We start from the raw sequence: 24,909 nt of genomic DNA, 5'->3' as shown, positions 1-24,909 counted from the left end.
TTCTGGGAGATGGGGGAAGGCATGTTGAGTTGGTCTGGACTTGATACTTATATACTTTCCACTCCTCATTGGATATGGGATTGTCCAGTCCGAGAAGAGAGAACTTTTTTAATGTAAGGGGGATTGAAGCTGCCATCAACTAACATCTATCATATAACCCAAGATCCTGTTTTATACCCTGTTTGCACCTTGAAGAATGATGTTGCGTTTTTGGCTCTACTGTTAGAGCATGTATTTAACATCATTTACTATTGACCTATTTAACACAATTTACTACTTGCCTAAGATCCCTGATAGAAATATTTCTTTTGATTGACTATCTTTAAAAAGATAGTCAAATTAATCCGAGGGTTTAACCCCAGATCCCTTTACTGGATGCTGTCCTGAAGCATTTTGGACATTTATTGCATTGGAGACTTCTGGATGGGCTAGATAATATTTTCTAGGGTTGACGGTTCATTGCATGGCTTTTGCCAGGGCCCTGGCCCCCCAAGAATAATCATTAAAGTTGCTTCTGCTTGTAACCAAGTATACTATGGACCTCAATTTGAATGTGTACCTAACCTGCCATTTATGGACCCGACAAGTGCCTTAGACTGTATCAAAAGGAATATGTTATGGGTCCATTTGGAATCTAAATGACAGCAGCCATTACTTCTCTGTATTATAAGAGAACGACATTCTTAGTTGATTAACAGTCTGTTATGGGCCCAAGGGGAAATTCACGCTTCGCCCCCCACTCCTCTCCTGGGGTATGTCACTGGTGTGTTTTTGTCCCCCTTCTTATGTAATCTATATATAAAAGTCCTCTCCTGGTAACTTGAGAAGATATTGGACATGCACACTTTGTCTCTCTTGCTTCATGCTGATGTTGCAATATTTTTGGCTAAATGTGAGGCTATGGTTGTGGGCCATTTTACTCAAATTGATGTAACTAGAAGTAAATGTATTGGGCCGAAACCTATGATTATCCTGGCATTATAGCAATATGACTTTATTTAGGTTTGCAAAATGTTAGGCAGAAACCTGTGCAGTTCCCTTAGGGACCACTGCAAAAGGCTTAAGACTACAGGTGTTGGCAGTAAACCCAATTGGTAGCAGTCTGTACCACCCAGATTTACCTGGTGGCTGAGCAGCCAGCCTTCTCTGAAGAAGAGTTAGACAGTATATAGAGTATACAAGATAGGTACAAAAATACAGTAGCACAAGCAAACACTGACCAGAGCTTTGGTATCAAGTATATAATTATTTATTTAAAGACACACTTAGAAACCCTCTAGCACTATTATTGTAAGCAAGTTAAAAAAACACAGTCACTATTAATATATATACATCCCTTATTCCTTATTAGACAAGTCTTAGTTAACACCACTTATTTCCAGACAGAGGTGAGCGCTTAACTAAAGATGGCACTCCAATAAGTTAAGAAAAAGGGAGGGAAAAGGCAGAAATTAGGAACAGCACACACCATGCTTTAGAAACACTCAGCAAGGCAGGAAAGTCAAAGTATACTTGTGAGCAAAAGGTTCAGAGGCCAGGCTCCCTCTTAGAGAGAGTAGAACACCAATGTGCCCAAGATCACACAGTTTAAAAGGCTTGGAAAGTCTTGCAGAGAGTTTAAAAAGGAGTCAGTTCAGCTCAGAAAAGTTCAGTTAGCCAGCCTAGGGCCAACCCAAGTGGTAAGATGAGGATTTACGAGACACCCCACACAGACCATTGCGAGGGAGGCCAGGCGGACAGAGTACCTTGAAAGTGGAGAGAATCCTCCACTGGGGGCAGTTGTTCTTGGCAGTGAATGCAAGTCGCGGCGTCGTCCAGTGGAAGAGAAGATCTCGACGTGGAGGAAAGCTGAAGGTTGTCTCATTGCCAGGGAAAAAACAGCCGCAGAGTTCTCCGGTTAAAAAGTACTACCCTTTTATTTGCAGTAGTGGTAAAACGTGGTATCCCGGTTGCCGGGGTGCTTGGCACAGGCAAGGCGGCCACGAGATGAACTGGGAAGACGAAAAGGCAGGCAAACTGGTTATCCCCACCAGTCAAAGGAAGAAGACTCTTCGGGATGAAGATCTCCTCTGTCGTTGGAAGAAGTGGTGAGTCGGTTCAGCAGGGCTCCACCGGTAGTGTTGTCGTTACAGGTCGGCTCAGCTTCTCCCTCTTCGAATTCTTTGGTCCTGTGGCGACGTCTGAAGTCCCAGTCCCCAAAGCCCTGCTTTTGTGCAGAAAACCCCCATTAATCTGTCCTAGATGTCACTCAAACATGCTAAGTGGTGAGCCGGGCGGCTCACCACTGGGCCAATCACACAAGAGTGCGACTTGAGTTGCCGAGGCAACACAGTCCAGGGTGCCTAAACCCCCTCCCACACATCCTGTAGACCCAGACAGAGTGGCACCACTTTTGGAGGCTTCTGTGGAGAAGCCCGCCAAAAGTGGAACAAAGGGCTCGACTTGGGTTGGAGTTACAGAGGCGAACACAAACGCCATTTTAAAACCGAGTCCTGGCGAAAAGACCCAACCGGGGAATAAATATTAAATAAATAACCCGGGGGTATCTTTAACATTGCACCAAAAAGTGGTGCGTTTAAAATGAATGGGAAAATACCATAGTAAATATTCTTAAGGAATATTTTGCGTGGTAACCCCTGCCACCAGCCAGAAACTCAACGAGGGGGGACTGCACAGTGCCCCCTCAAAAAATAGACCTAGGGGCAATCGAATTACCCCTACAGTACTTCCACAATATGATGGTTTTGTACTGGTTCTGTTCCCAATTTAAGACTAGTAAAGTCAATTTTGACTTTACATGCCCTGGGAGACAGTTGTCAGTCCCAGGGTATGGAGTCTATGTTTGGGGGTCACTATGACACCCCTGTGTTACTGCGCTGACGGTGCTGTGTGACACACTTAACAAAAACCACATGAAACCCTATGGAGTAAAAGACCCCATAGCCCATAAAACACATCACAAAGTCAAAGGATATCTCAAATCATGTCTAAGAGTGGGAGAAAAAGAGTCTCACTTTTAGCAGGAGAAAAAAATAAACCCCAAAAAATCCAGCAAAGCCGCTGGGGGACTCACTAGGTTTGGGAAATTAGCCTTACAGAGAGTTCTCCCTAACACAAAACACAATGGCAGTCGCACAATCCCAGTCTGTCTGCCTGTAGGGCAAAAACAGTAGTAGCTGTAACATATGGTCGAAGGAGTTTGGGGTACTGCCAATGTTCAATCTTTAGAAGCTATCGAAAATATTTTCTGAAAAAACTGCTATGCCTCCCATACTCGGTATCTACGTTAGTCACTATTTTTTTTAATTTTTTTTACTTAATTTGTTTGCTGACGGTTAGAACAACTTGAGTCAAGTACACTTCATTACAAACATAGTAAAAATCACATTGCCTATGGGGCACCTGTATGGCTTGCTTCATTGAGTATCCACCGTCCCTGCTTGGTCTGACGCTGAGTGGAGCTCATCATGTATGTCCGCTAGGTAGCGATGGAATGGTGCCCATATGTTTTTGATCTACTTGTTGGACCGACCTGTGATATAAGGTTTTCCTCGCAGTCATTTATGTACATCAAGTATTTTATCCATTCTTGGATCGTGGGTGCCTTGCGAGACTTCCAGCTTCTAATAATATTTTGCGTGGCTACCGCCCCCGCCACAGTGAATAGCTGTTGTGACTTTATGGACAGTTTCCCTATATCTCCCAGTAGGTACTTCTGTGGGTGGGGGAAATGTGGGTATCTAGGATGCTGCTGATCATAGTGGCCACCTCCTCCCATTATTGGTGGATAGCTGGGCAGTACCAGACATGTGGATGGAGTTTTTGTCCGGCGTGTTACATTTGGAGTAGGATGCAGGCTTGTTCTGATCGAACTTCACGATCTCCTTTAGGGTGATGTGAGGTGATTAAGCATTTTGAACTGGACTAAGCGAATGTTTGCATTGAGGGAGATTGCATTTGTAAGCTGGCAGTATCTCGCCCATTGCGTGTCATCTTTTGCTATGCTTAAGTCCCTTTCCCATTTAGCCTTCATCCCATTCTTGGATGGGGTGTGGAGTTGTGCCGTTCTGTATAACTTAGATATGCCGCCCTCGACCCCTGCCTGGGTTTCTGTGTTTAGTAAGAATGGATGTGTGGTTGGCTTGTTGGGTAATGAGGGCCAATTGTGCCTGCAGGCTGCTTTTAGCCGTTGGAATTGTAATGTTCTCGGCAGACCATCCCAGATTTTGTCTTGCACTTCTTTCAGTGTCACAAATCTGCCCCAGGAAGAAATCCCTCACCATCATTTCCTTCATGGGATCCCATGTTCTTTGCATCATTGTGTCAAATATAGGGGTGATGTCTGAGTAGTGCCAGCGGGGATAGGATGTGCTGTATGTTACTGTGAATTCCACCCTACGAAACAGCCCTGCCCAAGCTCGTACCGTGCAGGCCACTGGGTCCACGTCCCCAGCTTTGCCACTCAGCTGGGAAAATATCGTAGAGCGTATGTCTACTGGGGCAGCTGTGTGTGGGCTTAGTTTTCTATATTCTGGGACCAGTATTTTGCACACTGTGCTTGTGCCACGTAGTAATAGAGCTCAGTCAGGGGTGGCTCGTCCACCATTGTCATATTGTTCACATAGTTTGGGCCAGCTCATTCTTACCGCCCCCCCCATTCGATGATGGATGCACGTTTTTGTAACCTTACGAAGAACGTTTTACCGGGCCATATCGGGATGTTGCTAAATAGATATAAGAGTTTTGGTACCACTACCATCTTCAGTAGGGCAATGCGGCCGTAAATTGAATCCGGGAGTTTATTCCATATCTTCAGCTTGGTCTCTAATTGTGATATGTATGGGTCGTGGTTGGCAGAGAGTAGTGTATTTCTGTCCGTGGCTACTATGACGCCCGCCCAAATATCGGGCAGTGCCTGGGGACCAGCAGTAGTCCGCCATGGTTTACGTCCTTACCGTGCCTGGTGTTAACGGGATGATTTCTGATTAAGCTTGGTTAATTTTGAACCCAGAGAGTTTGGCAAATTCTTTTACGTCTTGCATGACCGGGACCAGATTAATTTCGGGGTTGCGAATGTACAGTAGGGTATTGTCTGTAAAGCGAGATCAATTGGGGGGGGGGGCACGGATTCGGATACCTCTACCCTTATGCTTGTGTCGTATGAACGCTGCTATCCCTTATATCGTTAGGGTGAAACTGAGTGGGGACAGTGGGCAGCCTTGGCATGTACCCCTATGTAGTGAGAATCTGGATGATAGGGTGTGATTTGTTCAAATTCTTGCACTAGGATCTTTGTATAGAAGTCGTATATACCCCATGAATTGTGCCCCAAACCCCATGTGTTCCAAAATTGCATACATGTATTGCCAAGATACCGAATCAAATGCTTTTCCGCATCTAGCAAGACCGCTACTACTTTTGCTTTGGAGTCAAGTTGGGATATTATGGCAAATAGCCTGCGTAGGTTCCGGCAGGTTGATCTCGTAGGGATAAACCCTGACTGATCTGGATACACTAACTTATTCATATATGGTAATGGCTATTGCTTTAGCGAAAATGTTGGTGTCTGTGTTTATCAACGATAGGGGATGGTAGGATGTGGGTTTGTGTTGGGGTTCGTTCGGCTTGAGCAGGACAGTTATGACTACTTCTCTCATAGACAGGAAGAGTATTCCCGTTGACATGGCGCCCTCCCTCATCTCCAGCAATATAGGGTCAAGTTCAGCCGAGTAGCATTTGTACAAGTCTACCCGGAGGCAGGGCGGTCCCGACGTCCTCCCAGCAATCGGGTCCTTTATCACATGCACAATCTCCTCTGTTGTCAGAGGGATCCAATTGCAATCTCTCCTGTTGTTTCAGTTTGAGGAGTGGGAAGGATCCCAGGCAGTGGTCTAGTTCTATTGTTGACACCTGATCTACGTTTGCATATAGTGCGGCATAGAACTCCTAAAATACCCTTTTTATTTCCCTAGGTTCTGTGTGAACAGATCCATCGCCTCAAACTGTACTTGTGATTGGTTTATAATTGTGCTCTGCTTTGACTAAATTGGCCAGTGTCCTGCTAGCTTTATTGCCCTCCACATATCTCTTCGCTCTCGTCGGTTGGGTAATATATGGTATTTCCCACTCTGTCAGGTTCCTATATGTCTCTAGCTGTTCCTGAAGGGCATGAGAGTGTCCTCACCCGGTGTCATAGCCTGCCTGTTTTCAAGGGAGTGTAGCATAATTTCTGTGTGGTGTAGGTCTGATCTGATTGTGCGTAGTGTGCCATGTGTTTGTGACAGTAGATGCCACCTTAGCCAGACCTTAAACGCTTCCCACACTGTGGCCACGGCCCCCACTGATCCCAAATTGCCATCGAAGTAGTCTAATATTTCATTCCTCAGTGGTACGATGGCCTGTCATGGAGCAGAGCAGGTGGCATTCGCCATAGGCGAGCTCCCCTTTCCTGGCCCACCACACCCAATACCAATAGCACTTGCGAGTGGTCCGACAGCGTTCTCAGGAGGATGGTGCATTCTTTAACCTGAGGGATGTTTAGTGCAGAACACAGCCAGCAGTCGATGCACAAGCTTGAATTGTGCACCTGGGAGTGAAATGTATATTCTTATAAGTTGGGGGGCAATTCTCTCCAAGTATCTGTTAGTAGGACGTGAGACATACCCTGCAGTATAGCCTGCGCCGCTTTAGTGTGTGCCCTGGGGTTCCTGTTTGTTCTATCTTTGTGCAGTTTAATAATAGTATTGTTGTCCCCACCCGATATGACACTGTAGTCTTTCGATGATGTTAGTTGGTCAATAATATGTACATAGAAATCAGGCTCATCTGTATTTGGGCCATATGTGTTGAACAATATTATGTTCTGTCTATCCCGTACACCCCATATAATCACGAAGTGACTTCCTGCGTCCACCTTAGATCTGGTCAGTTGGAACCCAGAGCGGTTTTGTATAAGGGTCAGTACCCCCCTGGACTGCGTGGAATAGTCAGTACCCACTCGCATCGGTCCCCAGTCTTCTGCAAAATGTCTCCACTAACCTTTGTGTGGTGTGTCTCTCTTGTAGCATCAAGATGTCAACCATGTGCCTTTTGGTGTATGCCAGGATTTTCTGTACTTTAATCGGATTGGCCAACCCTCTTATATTCCAAGTAAGGAGCTTGAACGTGCGATTTACCCAGGTTTGTGCCATTTTATAACAGTGTTTGCGTTGTATATTAACCAGACGTGTACTCTTTGGGCTTTGTAGATCTTCCAACCGTCCGTTTTTTCTTGTAACCCTGTCCCAACTGGCCACTTCCCCTCCCACCCTCACCACCCCACCAACTGGACAGTGTATTCCCCAACATTAACTCTCTTGTCTGATACAGTGGGTGGCGTCATGTGGCCACAAGAGAGAACATCAGTGTCTTCAAGCTGCTTTATGTGACTCTAACGGATTTGGGAGAACCTCTTGTTATGGTGCCTTGCTAGACCGTGCGGGTATGAACTATGCCCCTTCTGCGGTGACTCGGGGCAGTGGTCAACCGTTATTAGGTGGAGTCGGATTGTTCTGTTCTATGTATGCCATGGCCTCCTCCGAGGATTCAAAGAAATGGCCTCTGCCCGCATGTTGCACAAGTAATTTTGCTGGAAACATTATGGCGTAGGGTATCTTCCTTTCTCTTAGTGCCTTTTTAACTTGATTGTATTCACGTCGGGCAGCCTGAAATCCGTTTGAGAAGTCCGGATAGATGTAGATTCTGGCTGAGTGGTAAGACAAAGTACCATTTTTTCTTGACAGGAGGAGGATCAGGTCGCGATCACGATAATTGAGCAGGCGGGCTATGATAGTGTGTGGTGGGCCCCTGGTTTGGGCGGCGTGGCTAATGATCTATGAGCCCTTTCAATAAGAAATTGTGGTGCGAACTGCGCTTTTGGGAACATTTTGCAGAGTGCCTCCTCCAGGAACACTTCCATCGGTACATTTATGGAGTTCTCGGCCATTCCCACCACCCGGATGTTCTTACAGTGTGACCCGGACTCCAGGTCATTGCATTTGACTTGCACCGCCTTCAGGCTCTTCTTGATGTCCTCGATGTCTCTGCCCTGCGCGGCTGCCATGTCTTCAAGCACACTCACACTGGTCTCAGCCTCCATGATTCTGGTGTTTACTTTCTGTAGGTCCGCCCTTATGGAGACTATATTGCTACCAATGTCATCCAATTAGTTATTCACTGCCGCAAAGCCGGCCTGAAGCACTGTCATATAAGAGTCCATAGACATTTCTGGGTGGGGCTGACTCGCCCTGGGGGAGCTCTGTTGGGGTCCCTCAGCCTCAGAGGATCTATTCACGTTCAACGTATTAATCTGTGTTATGTTCGCTAGCCCAGGAGATGCAATCTGTTCTGTCTCCGGGGTATGTTGGGTGGGGGCACAATGATTTAGCCTATCTGCTCGCATGTTTGGGGGCTCTAATGTTGTGGGGACGGGATCCTCCGCTGTGCTACAAATGATGTGTTTTGAACTGGCGGACGGCTGCCTCTGGCTCCACCTGTGGTCATGGTTTGCAGGCGCAGGGCAGTATCTTTATCTCCTCAGAGGTGTGTTGGTATATCATGCCGACGTGCCCCGGTTTGTGCACGCTTCAGAGTTTGGTGAGTGGAAGCGTTGTGTTGTTCTATCCCTGTGTGCGTATATGAGGCTCTGATTATGCTGTGGTGGCAAGCTCACATGGAAAGATGATGTTGGCAGTTCCTTGATGTAATTAGTACTCCCACGTGGTCCCTGCGTTATTCTGGGGTCGCGCGTTGCAGGCTTGTACTTTTGTCCTGATTGAAACGTATTACTGTACGTACTGGTACTTTAGGAAATGAAGTAACGACCCAGAAAACGCAACCTCCGATGCCAAATCTGTCCCTTTTATTAAGAGGACCCACTGGTGACCACACTGGTTCGGTACTACCGGTGGTAAAGCCACAAATTGCAAATTTTGCTAATAGCGCAGATATAATGGGACGAGAAAGGCAGGTCTATGATCGAGATGAATATAAACATTGCTATCGATTAATACTGTACGTGCTGGTGCACCCTCGAATGTTCCGGTGCTACTGGGCTGACTTCACCCAGTGTCCCCAGCCGCCCTACAGCGGGCACACCCCGGTTTTTGTGGGGCCGTTTTCTTTCCATATAGGGGGAGGGCGGTCACGTGTTTATAGGGAGAATGAGCGCTCCCTGGGATGGCTATGTAGCAGCTGTTGCCCACGTAGGGCTGCAGATGTGCCTGTTAAGTTAATTATGCCGCCACGCAGCCGCACAGCGCACTAAATTCCTCGGTAACCCCCAGGGGTCGACCAGTAGCTCTGTATGTGAGGCGCGGTTATGGCCGTCAATGTCTCCTCCGGTCGGGCCAATGCCCATTGTGTGCCGGGCTGGCCCTCCAGTTGTATAGCGACCCTCTGGGCGTGTATCAGGAGCCCACGTTATGCCACTGCATGCGGTCTGCTGTCGGTGTTTGTTGGCTGCTTGTGTGCATGCAGCCGCCTAATTTCCTCGATGGACTGCCTTCTGTGGGGGTCGCTGTCACAGTATACTTCGCAGCACCTCTGGTTTCACCATGCAATGGGGCGCCTGCCCTACCTTCCACTGGTACGGTCCTGTCCTCCGGCCATTTTCTGGGATACAGACCGCCCGCCGAAGGCGCGCTCCGTTGGATTAACAATGTTCCTTTGTGGGGGGCGGTTGCACCACGCAGCATGTCTGCTTGCGGTGTCTTGAGCGTCTCGATGGGGAAAGCAGTTTTGGCGTGCAGGTTGAACTCCGCTGCACGGGCCAACCAGGAGGCTCACTGTCGCTTCGGAAGTTCGGCGGTGCAATTCTTGCTCAAACCAGCACTGTTAATTCAGGCGTACTTCAGCAGTCGGGGCAAGTGCTTTGTCATAGAAGAGGTTCTCTCTGTCCGAAGGATATATTAACCATGGTCTGTTGTCAGCAGAGCTCAATTATCAAGCAGCCATTTTCGGCGGCGCACCACAGCACTGTTACACTCGTTTTGAGATTGGGGTTGGTTACATAGATGATTACACTAAACCAAAACTCCTCCTATGTTGTTTGGTTTGGGTGAATCCTGCTGCCACCCTTCCCAGAGAGATTTTAGGAGATCTGTTAAATCGCTCCATGTTCTCAGATATTGTGTAACTGAAATATTTCTTGTCAGAACTTGCCAAAGTAGGCCTATTTTCATGGTTACCTGACCCTTGCATGGATAAATCGCACAAGATCATGGAAGCCTGCTTTTGCGAATTGTATCATATATTGAAAGAATTTTTGAAATGTGTAAATTGGCAGTGAGACAGTATTTAACATTAATGCTGATGGGTGCTCGCTTACCTGTCATGGATAAAATATGATTATTAAAAGTCCCTGCTGGTGAAAGTTAGGCTAAATATTTGACCTTTTAAAAGTGATCAATTCCAGATGGAATGAGGAGATTAATAGAATACCCTCATCCATTGTGGTTTAGGTGCAGCAGAAGATCCACTACAATTTAGTTTTGTTTTTGTCCCTCATGTTAGACTGTAAAGGACAGAACTTTGATTCAGGCATTAAGACATATGCACTTTATGTTCTGTTGCCCTGCTGTACTTTATATACAAATGCATGCTGATCAATTAGTCTGTTTCTTGCCAGAAACCTTTTTAACTAAGGTTTTAAAATTAGGACAACAAAATAAAGAGATGATTGTGTTCAGTAATTTTGTGTTTAGTTGTATTTTAATTTTGTTTATATTTCTTATTGGGCCTTTATGTATGATTTTGTTTTATACAAAATAAGGCTTAACAATGATGAAGTTCTGCATTGTAGCCTACTGCACCTCTCCCGTTAGTGGTTGGATTTTAGAAAACCACTGAAGTGGTTCAGGGATGTGCAGAAGAGCTCTTGCGAGAGCTGTTTTTTCTACTGCAACTGGCGCATCATGCCTCAGGATTGCTGGAGCGAGTACACATATTTGCCAAAACTCAGTCAGTTAAAGAAAAAGTCAGAATGGTAGCAGCCCATTTTAGAACTTCCTGCAGACGACTATGGTTCTTTTGGAGGACTGACAGATTCATAAGGGAACTCCAAATTAAATAACAATCAAATTGTGGATGAGGACACACTGAGCACTTGAACCTGAGAGGTACTGAAAACCTGGGAGCACTTGGGAGATGATGTGCCTAATCCTTGAACCAGAGAGGTGGTGGAACCTTATTGACATCATATCCGGATGGCTATTAAAACTGAGGACACTAAAAAGCTGGAAAAAGGTAAGAAACTGAGCTATGTATGGAACACGGGAAAACAGGCAACCCATGTTGGGATCCATTAGCCATATGTAAAAGTATTAGATACCTGGTCAAGTCTGAGGCAAACCTCCCAAAGCTAGAAAGTATTCATCATTGCAACAGTGCTACGAAAGGGGAAATCCAGATGCCTGACATTGGCAAGTCTGGGACAAGAGAAAAATTATCTAGATGGTGCTAAAAGTTGAAGTAAACCAAATGATGCAGAAGTGTGAAGAATGGGGAGAATAATCATGTTGGGGATAAGGTTCCATTTGAAAGAAACCAGAGACAAGCAGGAACTATAGGAAATACTGATTTTGTTGCGTAACCTGAAATAACTATGAAATTAAGAATCCTCACTAAAACAAAACAGTTAAATATGAGTATTCAAATCTATTAAGTCTGTTAATGGCACTCAACCCTGCATTTTTCACATAGTAATTTTACTGGACACAATGCCTTTTTCGTTGATATTTTGCACTACTGTATATAGTAATACACTGTGTTTCTCAGTAGCCCTGCAAAGAGGTGGTTCGGCATAGTTAAACTAGCTCACTATTCAATAGTTCCTCTGTGAAGATGCTACATTCAGTTAACATTATGGCCTAGCAATAGTGACATTCATTCGGGTGCTCAGAATATCCTCAAAGACTTTGTGGATGCAAATTTACCTGGTAGAGTATATTTATATAGTACTAGCAGAGACATAGAAGTGCAATTTCATCTTTCCCTTTGTGTACCGTAGCAGGCTCTAATATCAGTCCAAACCTGCATCATGCACTGAGGGGCCTGTGTGCTGACAAACACATGGAGAGTGTTTTTTGGGGTGACATTTGGGGGATTGTCTTTTTCTATTTTTGTGCCAATTGCTCACTGCTGAAGCATGCACAATATATTTATTCACCATGATTTTGCATCACCAGTATTTAGACACCGCTGAAATCGCACACAACCCCCAAGAGGCAGTGAATCAGAGGAGGTGAGAACCTCTGGAAATAATTGAATTGTTAACCTGCTCTAAACTTCATGAGAAAAAAAATTAGGAAGAATTCTCAAACCTCTGGCCAGTGAATGCAAAGTGATCTACTACCAATCACAAATTGTCACTTTTTTATTTAGCTTTATTTTTTGGATTTGTAAAGCGCACTAACAGTCCATAGGCACTTAATTGAAAATTGAGAACATTAAAAGATATATTATACTAGACTATCCTAACTCTTATACCCGGCGAGACGCTACTCTTAAAAGACCATCTTGACAATCTCAGATCACCCCACTCGACCTTACATCTACCTCTGCCTTCACCGATCCCGGCTCTTCTGTGACTCCATGTGCCTTACTTGTAACCCATGAGTGTGTTCTGTATGTACAGTGTTACGTTGCTTCCTAGGTAGGTTTGAGCTTTATAAATCCCATACGTACGTATGTACGTACGTACATACATCACATTTACAATACGTTGCATAGCATTCAATGCGCTTCATTATGTTCACTCTTTGCGTCTGAAGGACAAACACACTCCTGGAGGATTGAGACTAGACGGAACATAGCAAATACTGCCTGATCCTGCCTTATCCTGGTGATCCCCAGAATTAAGAAATCAAAATAAATCTCAACCAAGCCTTGTTCTAAAGTGCTTCACTGAACCTATTGAAAGTTGTAGGTTAAATATTTCTGAAAAACAGACTGCATTTTTTTCTTCAGTGGTTTGACTTGCATTTCAATGATTTCCTAATTTAGTGTTGGATTTTATGGTGAATTATTGACACTGGGCCATAGCCATGCATTTCTTTGCAAGGTTTAGTCCATCATTCTGTAATATTGATATACCTGCAAAGCCGTGGGTTCGCTGCAGAGGTTAGTTGCAAGTAGCTCAGTATTCTAGTGAAATGGATCTGTATCTGTGTTGTAAATGTTTCTAGGTACGCTTTGTGAAATCACTGCAACAACTGTCTCTTATTTTGTTTGACAGGTGTCAGCCAGTGCTACGAGGCTCTGTCTTCTGACCTGCAGAAAAATGCATTGGCCTCCTTCAGGAGTCTCCGGATTGTGGAGTCTAGGACATCGTAAGTAGCTTAAAAAATCAATTTCCCAAAGATTGGGAACAAAATCTACACTGTACGATTGGATCGCTAAAACGTTCTTAATCCCCTTGAATAGATGTTATGGTGTTTGATGCAACAGTCTTCCCAACAGTGACATGCTCTCTTGTGAAGCCGTCAGTACCACTTTATTTGTCAATGTTTTCTCTGATTCATTTTTTTCATGGAAACAGTCAAACTTTTACACTTTGCAGCAGTGTTTACATACTAGTGATGCCATCCTTGGCGGTTGTCAAGGCGCCAGAGAGACCTAGTGTGTCACCCTCCACAACTCCCAATGAAATTCATCTCGACTCATTAAAAAGTGCTGAAAAGTCACTTAATAGAACTTTAGAGGTTGAAACAATTCAGATTAAATATCAGCAAGTGGCTCGCAACGATGATGCATCGAGTGGAAGAAGTGTAACTAATAGTAAAACACAACATAAACCATGTTTAAAATCAGCCAGCATGGAAGGCGACGGGGTCGGCAACAAAAAGATACAAACTACAACATCGTTAGCATCTAGCAACGTGGAGGAAGCCAGGGAAATCCTGGTTCAGACATGTTGAACAACATGGTAGGCTCTGATAGTGAAAAAATGCAATCAGTGGGGAAATACCATAGCCCAAAATTGGTCAATCCATTCTGCGTCTTGGGGAAAACGACGATATGTCATCAATCAAAAAGAACCAAGCCTGTAATACCAATCAAACGAAGAGCCACTAAAAGTTCACAGGCAAAGAAAATGGCAGGGACAAAAACTTGTTTAAACATTGTAAAAATGAAAGATGCTAACTTAGCCCAGTCTAATCAGTCCAGCAGTGATCAACCGCTGAATGCACCCTCTCTGCAAGATCATGAGCCTTTAAATAACCTAGTAGCAATGAGATCTAATCCAACGAATATAAAGGCTGTGATAGAAAAAGACAATCAAACCATTAAACCAGATCAACAAGAAGCAAGTAAGCAAATTTGCTCTACATTAGAGGAACTCCGAAATGAAATCAGGGACTCTAATTCAAGACATGCAGAAGTTAAAATATCTACTACAACACAAGCTAAAGAAGCCCCGTTACACCAAGTAGATAGTAATCAACAAAAGATGTAAAGGCAGATACTTCCCACTAGACAAGAACTAAGAGATGAGATCAGGGAATCAACAGCTCATTACACTGTACAGTCCAAATATGCTTTAGGAAATGAAGTAACGACCCAGAAAACGCAACCTCCGATGCCAAATCTGTCCCTTTTATTAAGAGGACCCACTGGTGACCACACTGGTTCGGTACTACCGGTGGTAAAGCCACAAATTGCAAATGTTGCTAATAGCGCAGATATAATGGGACGAGAACGGCAGGTCTATGATAGAGATGAATATAAACATTGCCATCGATTAATAATGACGTATCGTGAACACCCATTTCAAAAATCTGACCTAAACCGCCTGAGGATTCTGAATGTATGTGCCGAGATCTCAACCTTACAGGATCTAACAAGCTCAGATACTGATTTAGTTGAGTTTCTCGATCATAATGATCTATCTAAAGTGAGACTATACATGAGATCTGGGATTACGCTGAACGCTCTTTGGCAAGCAAGACCAGAATTTTATAACTTGGGTTTCCCTATTACACAAGATATAATAAGAGAGATGAACTCGGTGACAACTGCAATGCCTCCCAGGATATATCCTAATATGATGGGCATGTCCCAGAGTAACAACATGAATAAGGATTTGCATGATGATTGGAAATCTCATGCAAATAATTTATAACATTCCAAGACAAACGAAAGTGTTAAACTACTCTCTTGGAACACACGAGGACATAGGCATTTCATAAATACGAAGAACAATGAACTTAATGCCTTATATTATCATGCTCCAGGAGACATGGCTCATCAATGAACCCATATGGGAACCATTTTACATTTTCATGACGCCAGCTATCAAGAATATGTTTGGTCGGCCTACGGCAGGTCTTTTGATAGCGGCCAAAAAATCCATGAATCTTAGACTAACTTCATGCGTCTCTCCCTCCCCCTATATCAAATTGATGAAAATTTACAAGGCTCCACTTACGATTGCCATAATCAATATATGCTGGGGAAAACAACAACTAGCTGTCATGATCTCTGCTTCCAAAAGGTCAGGGTTTTCCCAACTCCCTTGGAAGCAGATCCATAACCCAGGTTCCGAGTGCCAACCAGTCCCAATTGGGACCTTTTGGACCCAGTCCTGGCGCCAGTGGCACCAGGCTCATAAATATGCCCAGTCCCAGCGCTGGAAGCGCCGGGCTCATAATGCTTGGGTGGACTTACCTGCAGCAGACCATGCTGCTTACTTGCCTGCCAGTTGAGCCTCTGATCCTCTTCTGTTTGGAACTACTTTTCCTGTTGGGTGGGGCAGGAGCCACTCCCTAGGTTCAGAACACTGGAACTCTTCTGGAAAGCAGGAACTCTTTTCTTACCTAGGCGTGGCTGTGGAAGGAGACACCTAAGCACTACAGGAGGCTATTTAAACCACACCCGATGGATGAATCTTGCTTTGCGTTATTCTGCATCCTCTGCAGCAGAACGCTCATCGTGTCTTCAGCATCTGATCCTGGGCCTAAGGAAAAGGGCTTACCATCCTGAATCCAGTCTTCAGCAACACCTATAAAGACAAGAAAGAACAGGTTAGCATTACGGTCTTCAGTGACAGCTCTTCACTTACCTGGTCCATCGGCTGTCACCAACGCCTCGCGCTGCATTCCGACATGTGAAAGACAAAGGCTTACCTACTCTTCGTGCGCTCCGGAGGTCTTCACACTGCATACCGGCATCTGAAAGACAAAAGCTTACCAACTCTTCGCACGCTCCGGAGGCCTTCGGCGCTGCATCCCGCATCTGAAAGACAAAACAAGGTGCGTTTAAAGACATTGGGGAACTTTAATACTCACGTGCCATTACTCCTTTCCACATCTAACCCAGTGGGTATTCCGGCACCCTGCAGCCGCTCCGAACTTGTACCTGCAAAATAAAAAGACAGTTAGAGCGCATCGTGAAGCAGGCAACAAGCACTTACTTACATGCTTCCAGGCGCTTCTATTCATCACACGGGCTCCATCTTCAACTCACTTCAGCCCGTCATCCACCATCGCCGGAACCCTGCAAAACAAGAGACATCATTACTAAAGACTTTAAAGACATTAGAATTACTCGAAACTTACCGTTCGTGCAGTAAACGACGGACAGCAGTCCTCTGAAGTCAAGAGGCCTGCTCCCCTTATCCAGTGAAGAAACTGGTTACAGCACCCTGCCCCGAGGCAGATGGAGAGCACGGCGTTCACTTACCTAAGGTGAGAGCGTTAACCTTCGGGGTTCTACAGTAGAAGAGAAAGGGAAGAAGAGAGAGACATTCAATAACCCAGTTCATTAATCCCAAATTTTCTATCTGCAGACATCTTACCCTTCGAGTCAGACATACAGTGCACAAAGGTACAGCCCAAAGAGCCAGCCGTGTGTTACACATCACCTTTGAAGATACGGTATACGCCCAGTCAAGACCGGCGCCTCTACGGGAATCAGGTGAGCGTTACAGAACGCAAAGCCTACCACAAAACTCCCGTCCAGGCGCTATGGAAACCTCGGATACCGACCAACTAGCCCAGCTACTTGGGGAACTAAGGGCAGAAGTGCATGCAGCCCGTCAGGAAACGAACGCTCTAAGAAGGGAACTGATTATTTCCAAGGAGCGAACAGATGATCTCGCTAGACAATTGCTACAGTCACAAGCCGGACAGACCCCGTTACCCGCATCTGGGGGAAATCTTCCTTCTACATCCTCTATGAATCCAGTGCAGATCAACCTACCTGGGAATGTACCTCTGGCTCCGCCCGAACGATTTTCTGGTGACCCAAAGAGGTTTGCAGTATTTATCAATCAGTGCCGGTTGCATTTCTTATGCCGGCCAGCAGCCTTTCCAACTGATCAAGCTAAAGTAGCTTTCGTGCTTTCGTACCTTAGTGGCAATGCGGCAGACTGGTCGATCCCTCTAGTAAATCAAGATGATCCGGTCCTCCATGATTTTCAAGCTTTTCAGCTCAGTATGGAAAAACTGTTCGCAAGACATTCACAGGGGCAGGCCTTGGACAATGAGCTTCTTTCGTTGCGACAAGGTAATCAAGACCTTTTGGCTTATATTGCGTCTTTCAACAGACTGATAGTGGAAACTCAATGGCCTGAGGACAAAAGGATTACGCTGTTTTATAGAGGTCTACGTGAAGAGCTCAAAGATGTGTTAGCCCAAGTAGTGAATCCCCCACAAGATTGTTCGGACTATATAGACTTAGTCGTTCAAATAGATCACAGACTGCAGAACAGGAAGGCCGATCGTTCCAAGTTTGATGCTCGAGTATTTTCCAAACCGCCAACTCCTTCCAAAGGAGTAGACTCCGGGGAACCCATGCAAATAGGGGGTCTGAAAGGTCCTCTAACACAAAAGGAGCGGGAAAGGAGAAAACGGTTGCAATTATGCCTCTATTGCGGAAACTCAGGGCACTTTCTTCGAGACTGTCCGGTGAAACCTGCCAAGAAGGCAGTAGGAGCTGCAGTTACCAAAGTTACAAACTCTGAGCAGGGAAACGACCTCGCCCGACAAGAATAGAGGTCCTCTTGCCGAGCGTGAAAACCAGTTCCGTGACCTCGCATTTCGTGATACCTATGGTCCTCATTAGCCCTGATAATCCGGATCGATTACATGCAATTGAAGCTTACGTCGACAGCGGTGCCATCGGCAATTATGTGGATCATGAAATGGTTTTGAGGATGAATCTAACTCTTTGTCCCAAGGCTGTAAAGGACGTCATTACTACGGTGGATGGTACGGAGATAGCCTCCGGGCCAGTAACGCATACCACTCAGTAACGCATACCACTCAAGAAGTGACGCTAGTAAGTCAAGATGGACACCATGAGAAGATAGTGTTCGATGTGATCAAGGCCCCTCAGTTTCAGATTATTCTAGGAATACTTTGGTTAGAGAAACACAATCCTCTGATCGATTGGCGAGCAAGAACGGTCCAGTTTCCAGAATGTGTCTCTACTTGTCACCCTCCACCTGGTGTTGCACTGGCAGCAATTTCTTTAGAGACTCCCCAGTTACCTCCCGAATACCTAGAATACCAAGATGTTTTCCGGAAGGATCAAGCTAACTCTCTACCTCCTCATAGGTCTTATGACTGCCAGATAGACCTGATACCTGGATCTACTCCTCCTTGTAGTAGAATTTATGCCCTCACCGAGCCTGAGAACCTTCACCTTCGACAATACCTGGATCAATACCTGGCAAATGGGTTTATTCGTCCTTCCAAGTCCCCTGCTTCTTCAGCTTTGTTCTTCGTTCCAAAAAAGGAAGGAGACCTTAGAACTTGAATAGATTATCGCTCCCTGAACCAGATCACCGTTAAGAATAGATATCCGTTACCTTTGATCCCTGAACTCCTGGACCAAGTCAGAAAAGCATGCATATATACAAAGCTGGATCTTAGAGGAGCTTACCACTTAGTACGAGTAAAAGAGGGCGATGAATGGAAGACGGCCTTCCGCACCAAGTATGGGCTATTTGAATATCAGGTCATGCCCTTCGGACTTTGCAATGCCCCGGCCGCCTTTCAATATTTTATGAACGATGTCCTCAGAGAGCTCATAGATGTGTGTGTTGTTGTTTACATTGACGACATCCTCGTTTATTCTTCATCGGAATCTGAACATCGGAAACACGTGAAAATGGTCCTCGAAAGATTGCGTCAACACAAACTTTTCGCTAAGTTGGAAAAATGTGTTTTCAACGTGACTGAAGTTGAATTCTTGGGATTCATATTATCACCTGGCGGAGTGCGTATGGATTCAAAGAAGGTCGATGCAGTTCTCAAATGGCCATCACCATCCTCCGTAAAAGGTGTGCAAAGCATGTTAGGCTTCGCTAACTTTTACCGCAGGTTTATCCCCGAATTCTCTCGAATAGTCCAGCTCATCACTGCCTTGTTAAAGAAAAACAAACATTTTGAATGGTCTACCGAGGCGGAACAAGCTTTCCAGGATTTGAAGACTAAATTTATCTCTGCACCAATCTTAAAACACCCTCGCCCCGAACTCCCCTACATCGTGGAAACTGATGCTTCAAGCCTTGCCATGGGGGCAGTTCTATCACAAAAGGACCCGGTAACCAATCCGTTGCATCCCGTGGCATTTTGGTCCCGCAAATTCTCGCCCCCTGAAATCAATTACACGATTACTGACAAGGAACTTCTGGCTATCAAGTCTGCCTTTAAGGCTTGGCGGCATTATCTGCTGGGGGCCCGACACACCGTTACTGTGATTACGGATCACCGAAACCTGCAATATTTGAAAACCGCAAAAGCCCAATCCTCTAGACAACTCCGTTGGGCATTATTCTTTGCGAGTTTGACTTCATAATTACCTATCGACCTGGTACAAAAAACGGTAAAGCTGATGCCCTTTCTCGGATGGGAGTGGAAGAACACTTGATCAACCCTAAACCTGTACCAATCATTCCCGAACAAAGAATTCTGGGTGTAATCGCCACACAATCCATAGAGGAAGTTAAGGATAAAGCCAGGCAACTTGTAACTCCAGCAGACATACAGAATTGGCATCTGCAGGGAAAGGACTTTGCAGTAAAGGACAACTTATTGTATTTCCAAGAACGATTATACCTAGCCAGCACAGATTTACAGAAAAAAGTAATCTCTTGTTATCACGATTCTTTAATGGAAGGACATCCCGGTATAGCTAAGACCTCAGAAAAGATCAAGCGCTACTTCTGGTGGCCGTCTTGGAAAAAAGATATCAGAGACTTTATAATGTCCTGTGGAGTATGCGCCCAAAACAAGAGTCAAAAGGAAAGACCAGCAGGCCTCTTACGCCCTATTGACATCCCACCTCGCCCTTGGCATACGCTTTCTATGGACTTCATCACCGATCTACCTCCATGCTCCGGATACAATACGATTCTAGTAATCGTGGACTTATTCTCCAAGATGGCGCATTTCATTCCGCTCAAAGGCTTGCCAACAGCAGCAACTCTGGCCCGAGAATTTCTCGAAAACATCGTCCGACTGCACGGTTTTCCTTCGGTTCTAATTTCGGATCGAGGTAGTCAATTTATTTCTCATTTTTGGCGAAGTTGCTGTCGGTCGGCTCAAATTGATGTGAGACTATCGACCAGTCACCACCCTCAGACCGACGGACAAACCGAGAGGACCAATCAAACTCTGGAACAGTATTTACGCTGCATGCTGCAGCAAACTGAAAAAACTTGGAAAGACATCCTTTGGATAGCCGAATATGCCTACAATAACTCTGTCCATTCGGGAACTGGGAAAACCCCGTTTTTTCTTTTGTACGGCAGTCACCCTCGAACCTCGGAGTTGGATCCCCTCCAAGATCTTGAAACACCAGCAGTAGACTACCTGCATTCTACAATCACCCAAGCCTTTAAGGAAGCTGTTTCTCACCTTCAAAGGGCTAAAGAACAATACAAGAAAGGAGCAGATCAACATCGGAAGGAAGCCCCTCAATATCAAGTAGGGGATCAAGTCTGGTTATCCACCAAATATCTACCTCTAAAAGGGCCACACACATTCAACCCAAGATACCTTGGTCCCTATTCCATCACTACCATAGTAAACCCAGTAGCGTTCAAGTTGGACTTGCCCCCGCACATGAAGATACATCCGGTCTTCCACGTCTCTCTATTAAAACCCGTGCAACCTCAAACCCGACTAACTAAATCTCCAAAACCTATCCTAGTTGATGGAGAACTCGAGTTTGAAGTCAAAAGCATTCTGGACTCCAAGATCTCCAAATCTAAACTATTTTACCTAATTGACTGGAAAGGCTACGGCCCCCAAGAGAGATCCTGGGAACCTGCTGAATATGTCCACGCTCCTCGCCTAATCAAAAGATTTCACCGAACATTTCCTGACAAGCCAAAACCCCCGGAGAAGCCCGGTTTGGGAGGGGCCTTGAGGGGGGGTACTGTCATGATCTCTGCTTCCAAAAGGTCAGGGTTTTCCCAACTCCCTTGGAAGCAGATCCATAACCCAGGTTCCGAGTGCCAACCAGTCCCAATTGGGACCTTTTGGACCCAGTCCTGGCGCCAGTGGCACCAGGCTCATAAATATGCCCAGTCCCAGCGCTGGAAGCGCCGGGCTCATAATGCTTGGGTGGACTTACCTGCAGCAGACCATGCTGCTTACTTGCCTGCCAGTTGAGCCTCTGATCCTCTTCTGTTTGGAACTACTTTTCCTGTTGGGTGGGGCAGGTGCCACTCCCTAGATTCAGAACACTGGAACTCTTCTGGAAAGCAGGAACTCTTTTCTTACCTAGGCGTGGCTGTGAAGGAGACACCTAAGCACTACAGGAGGCTATTTAAACCACACCCGATGGATGAATCTTGCTTTGCGTTATTCTGCATCCTCTGCAGCAGAACGCTCATCGTGTCTTCTGCATCTGATCCTGGGCCTAAGGAAAAAGGCTTACCATCCTGAATCCAGTCTTCAGCAACACCTATTAAGACAAGAAAGAACAGGTTAGCATTACGGTCTTCAGTGACAGCTCTTCACTTACCTGGTCCATCGGCTGTCACCAACGCCTCGCGCTGCATTCCGACATCTGAAAGACAAAGGCTTACCTACTCTTCGTGCGCTCCGGAGGTCTTCACACTGCATACCGGCATCTGAAAGACAAAAGCTTACCAACTCTTCGCACGCTCCGGAGGCCTTCGGCTGTAACGCTCACCTGATTCCCGTAGAGGCGCCGGTCTTGACTGGGCGTATACCGTATCTTCAAAGGTGATGTGTAACACACGGCTGGCTCTTTGGGCTGGACCTCTGTGCACTGTATGTCTGACTCGAAGGGTAAGATGTCTGCAGATAGAAAATATGGGATTAAGGAACTGGGTTATTGAATGTCTCTCTCTTCTTCCCTTTCTCTTCTCCTGTAGAACCCCAAAGGTTAACGCTCTCACCTTAGGTAAGTGAACGCCGTGCTCTCCATCTGCCTCGGGGCAGGGTGCTGTAACCAGTTTCTTCACTGGATAAGGGGAGCAGGCCTCTTGACTTCAGAGGACTGCTGTCTGTCGTTTACTGCACGAACGGTAAGTTTCGAGTAATTCTAATGTCTTTAAAGTCTTTAGTAATGATGTCTCTTGTTTTTCAGGGTTCCGGCGATGGCGGATGACGGGCTGAAGTGAGTTGAAGATGGAGCCCGTGTGATGAATAGAAGCGCCTGGAAGCACGTAAGTAAGCGCTTGTTGCCTGCTTCACGATGCGCTCTAACTGTCTTTTTATTTTGCAGGTACAAGTTCGGAGCGGCTGCAGCGTGCCGGAATACCCACTGGGTTACATGTGGAAAGGAGTAATGGCACGTGAGTATTAAAGTTCCCCAATGTCTTTAAACGCACCTTGTTTTGTCTTTCAGATGCGGGATGCAGCGCCGAAGGCCTCCGGAGCGTGCGAAGAGTTGGTAAGCTTTTGTCTTTCAGATGCCGGAATGCAGTGTGAAGACCTCCGGAGCGCACGAAGAGTAGGTAAGCCTTTGTCTTTCAGATGCCGGAATGCAGCGCGAGGCGTTGGTGACAGCCGATGGGCCAGGTAAGTGAAGAGCTGTCACTGAAGACCGTAATGCTAACCTGTTCTTTCTTGTCTTTATAGGTGTTGCTGAAGACTGGATTCAGGATGGTAAGCCTTTTCCCTTAGGCCCAGGATCAGATGCAGAAGACACGATGAGCGTTCTGCTGCAGAGGATGCAGAATAACGCAAAGCAAGATTCATCCATCGGGTGTGGTTTAAATAGCCTCCTGTAGTGCTTAGGTGTCTCCTTCAACAGCCACGCCTAGGTAAGAAAAGAGTTCCTGCTTTCCAGAAGAGTTCCAGTGTTCTGAATCTAGGGAGTGGCTCCTGCCCCACCCAACAGGAAAAGTAGTTCCAAACAGAAGAGGATCAGAGACTCAACTGGCAGGCAAGTAAGCAGCATGGTCTGCTGCAGGTAAGTCCACCCAAGCATTATGAGCCCGGCACTTTCAGCGCTGGGACTGGGCATATTTATGAGCCTGGTGCCACTGGCGCCAGGACTGGGTCCAAAAGGTCCCAATTGGGACTGGTTGGCACTCGGAACCTGGGTTATGGATCTGCTTCCAAGGGAGTTGGGAAAACCCTGATTTTTTCGAAGCAGAGATCATGACATCGGCGCTGCATCCCGCATCTGAAAGACAAAACAAGGTGCGTTTAAAGACATTGGGGAACTTTAATACTCACGTGCCATTACTCCTTTCCACATCTAACCCAGTGGGTATTCCGGCACCCTGCAGCCGCTCCGAACTTGTACCTGCAAAATAAAAAGACAGTTAGAGCGCATCGTGAAGCAGGCAACAAGCGCTTACTTACGTGCTTCCAGGCGCTTCTATTCATCACACGGGCTCCATCTTCAACTCACTTCAGCCCGTCATCCACCATCGCCGGAACCCTGCAAAACAAGAGACATCATTACTAAAGACTTTAAAGACATTAGAATTACTCGAAACTTACCGTTCGTGCAGTAAACGACGGACAGCAGTCCTCTGAAGTCAAGAGGCCTGCTCCCCTTATCCAGTGAAGAAACTGGTTACAGCACCCTACCCCAAGGCAGATGGAGAGCACGGCGTTCACTTACCTAAGGTGAGAGCATTAACCTTCGGGGTTCTACAGGAGAAGAGAAAGGGAAGAAGAGAGAGACATTCAATAACCCAGTTCATTAATCCCATATTTTCTATCTGCAGACATCTTACCCTTCGAGTCAGACATACAGTGCACAAAGGTCCAGCCCAAAGAGCCAGCCGTGTTTTACACATCACCTTTGAAGATACGGTATACGCCCAGTCAAGACCGGCGCCTCTACGGGAATCAGGTGAGCGTTACACTAGCGTTGGACCAGTTTTTCTCACATATCAGCAATATGCTGAATTCCTTGGTTTTAGACAAAACTATAAGTCATAAGATAATAATGGGTGACCTTAACCTTCACTTACTTACATGTAAGCCTAAGGGACATTCGCATGACGAAACGCACTGGTTAGAGATGATGAGAGAAAGAAATTATGTAATGCTAAATGGTTCCACAAGAGGGGACATCCCGGCCAAGGCAACTTGGCATAGGGAATTACTGTCTGCACATCTAGATTACATTTATTCTGATGAAACATTTTTAGATCTGGTGACATCACTAGTCATGCGAGAAAACAAGCTGAGCAACCTTAGTCAATTGTGTTTGTCATGGAAATGGCTACGTCTTTCTGATTCCAATATTTTGAGCATCCATCAGGAATTAAAACACATTGAAATCAATCAAGCGGGTAATCGTAGAAGGTGGACATATTGCAAGCTGTTGATGCTCGAACGTGCAATAGAAAACGATCTGGATGGCCAGAATCCTAAACGTGGAGGTTGCTACACAGAATCCATGCAGATGTTTGTTGAAAGGGGG

General features: G+C 45.8%; 1 protein-coding gene across 2 annotated transcripts in view; it reads left to right on the top strand.

Annotated features, from left to right (window-relative positions):
• The window catches only part of GNPAT (glyceronephosphate O-acyltransferase), a 796,967-nt gene that overhangs the window by 675,560 nt on the left and 96,498 nt on the right, over window positions 1–24,909 (top strand). For both annotated transcript variants that reach the window (XM_069606907.1, XM_069606908.1), the window contains exon 14: window positions 13,274–13,367. In XM_069606907.1, coding sequence (XP_069463008.1) covers window positions 13,274–13,367 — 94 coding nt within the window. The remainder of the gene's footprint in view (window positions 1–13,273; window positions 13,368–24,909) is intronic.

Source organism: Ambystoma mexicanum, chromosome 4p, assembly GCF_040938575.1.
Source record: "Ambystoma mexicanum isolate Mex_15411 chromosome 4p, UKY_AmexF1_1, whole genome shotgun sequence".
Classification (NCBI taxonomy): domain Eukaryota; kingdom Metazoa; phylum Chordata; class Amphibia; order Caudata; family Ambystomatidae; genus Ambystoma; species Ambystoma mexicanum.
This window is presented reverse-complemented; position numbering and strand designations above follow the sequence as displayed.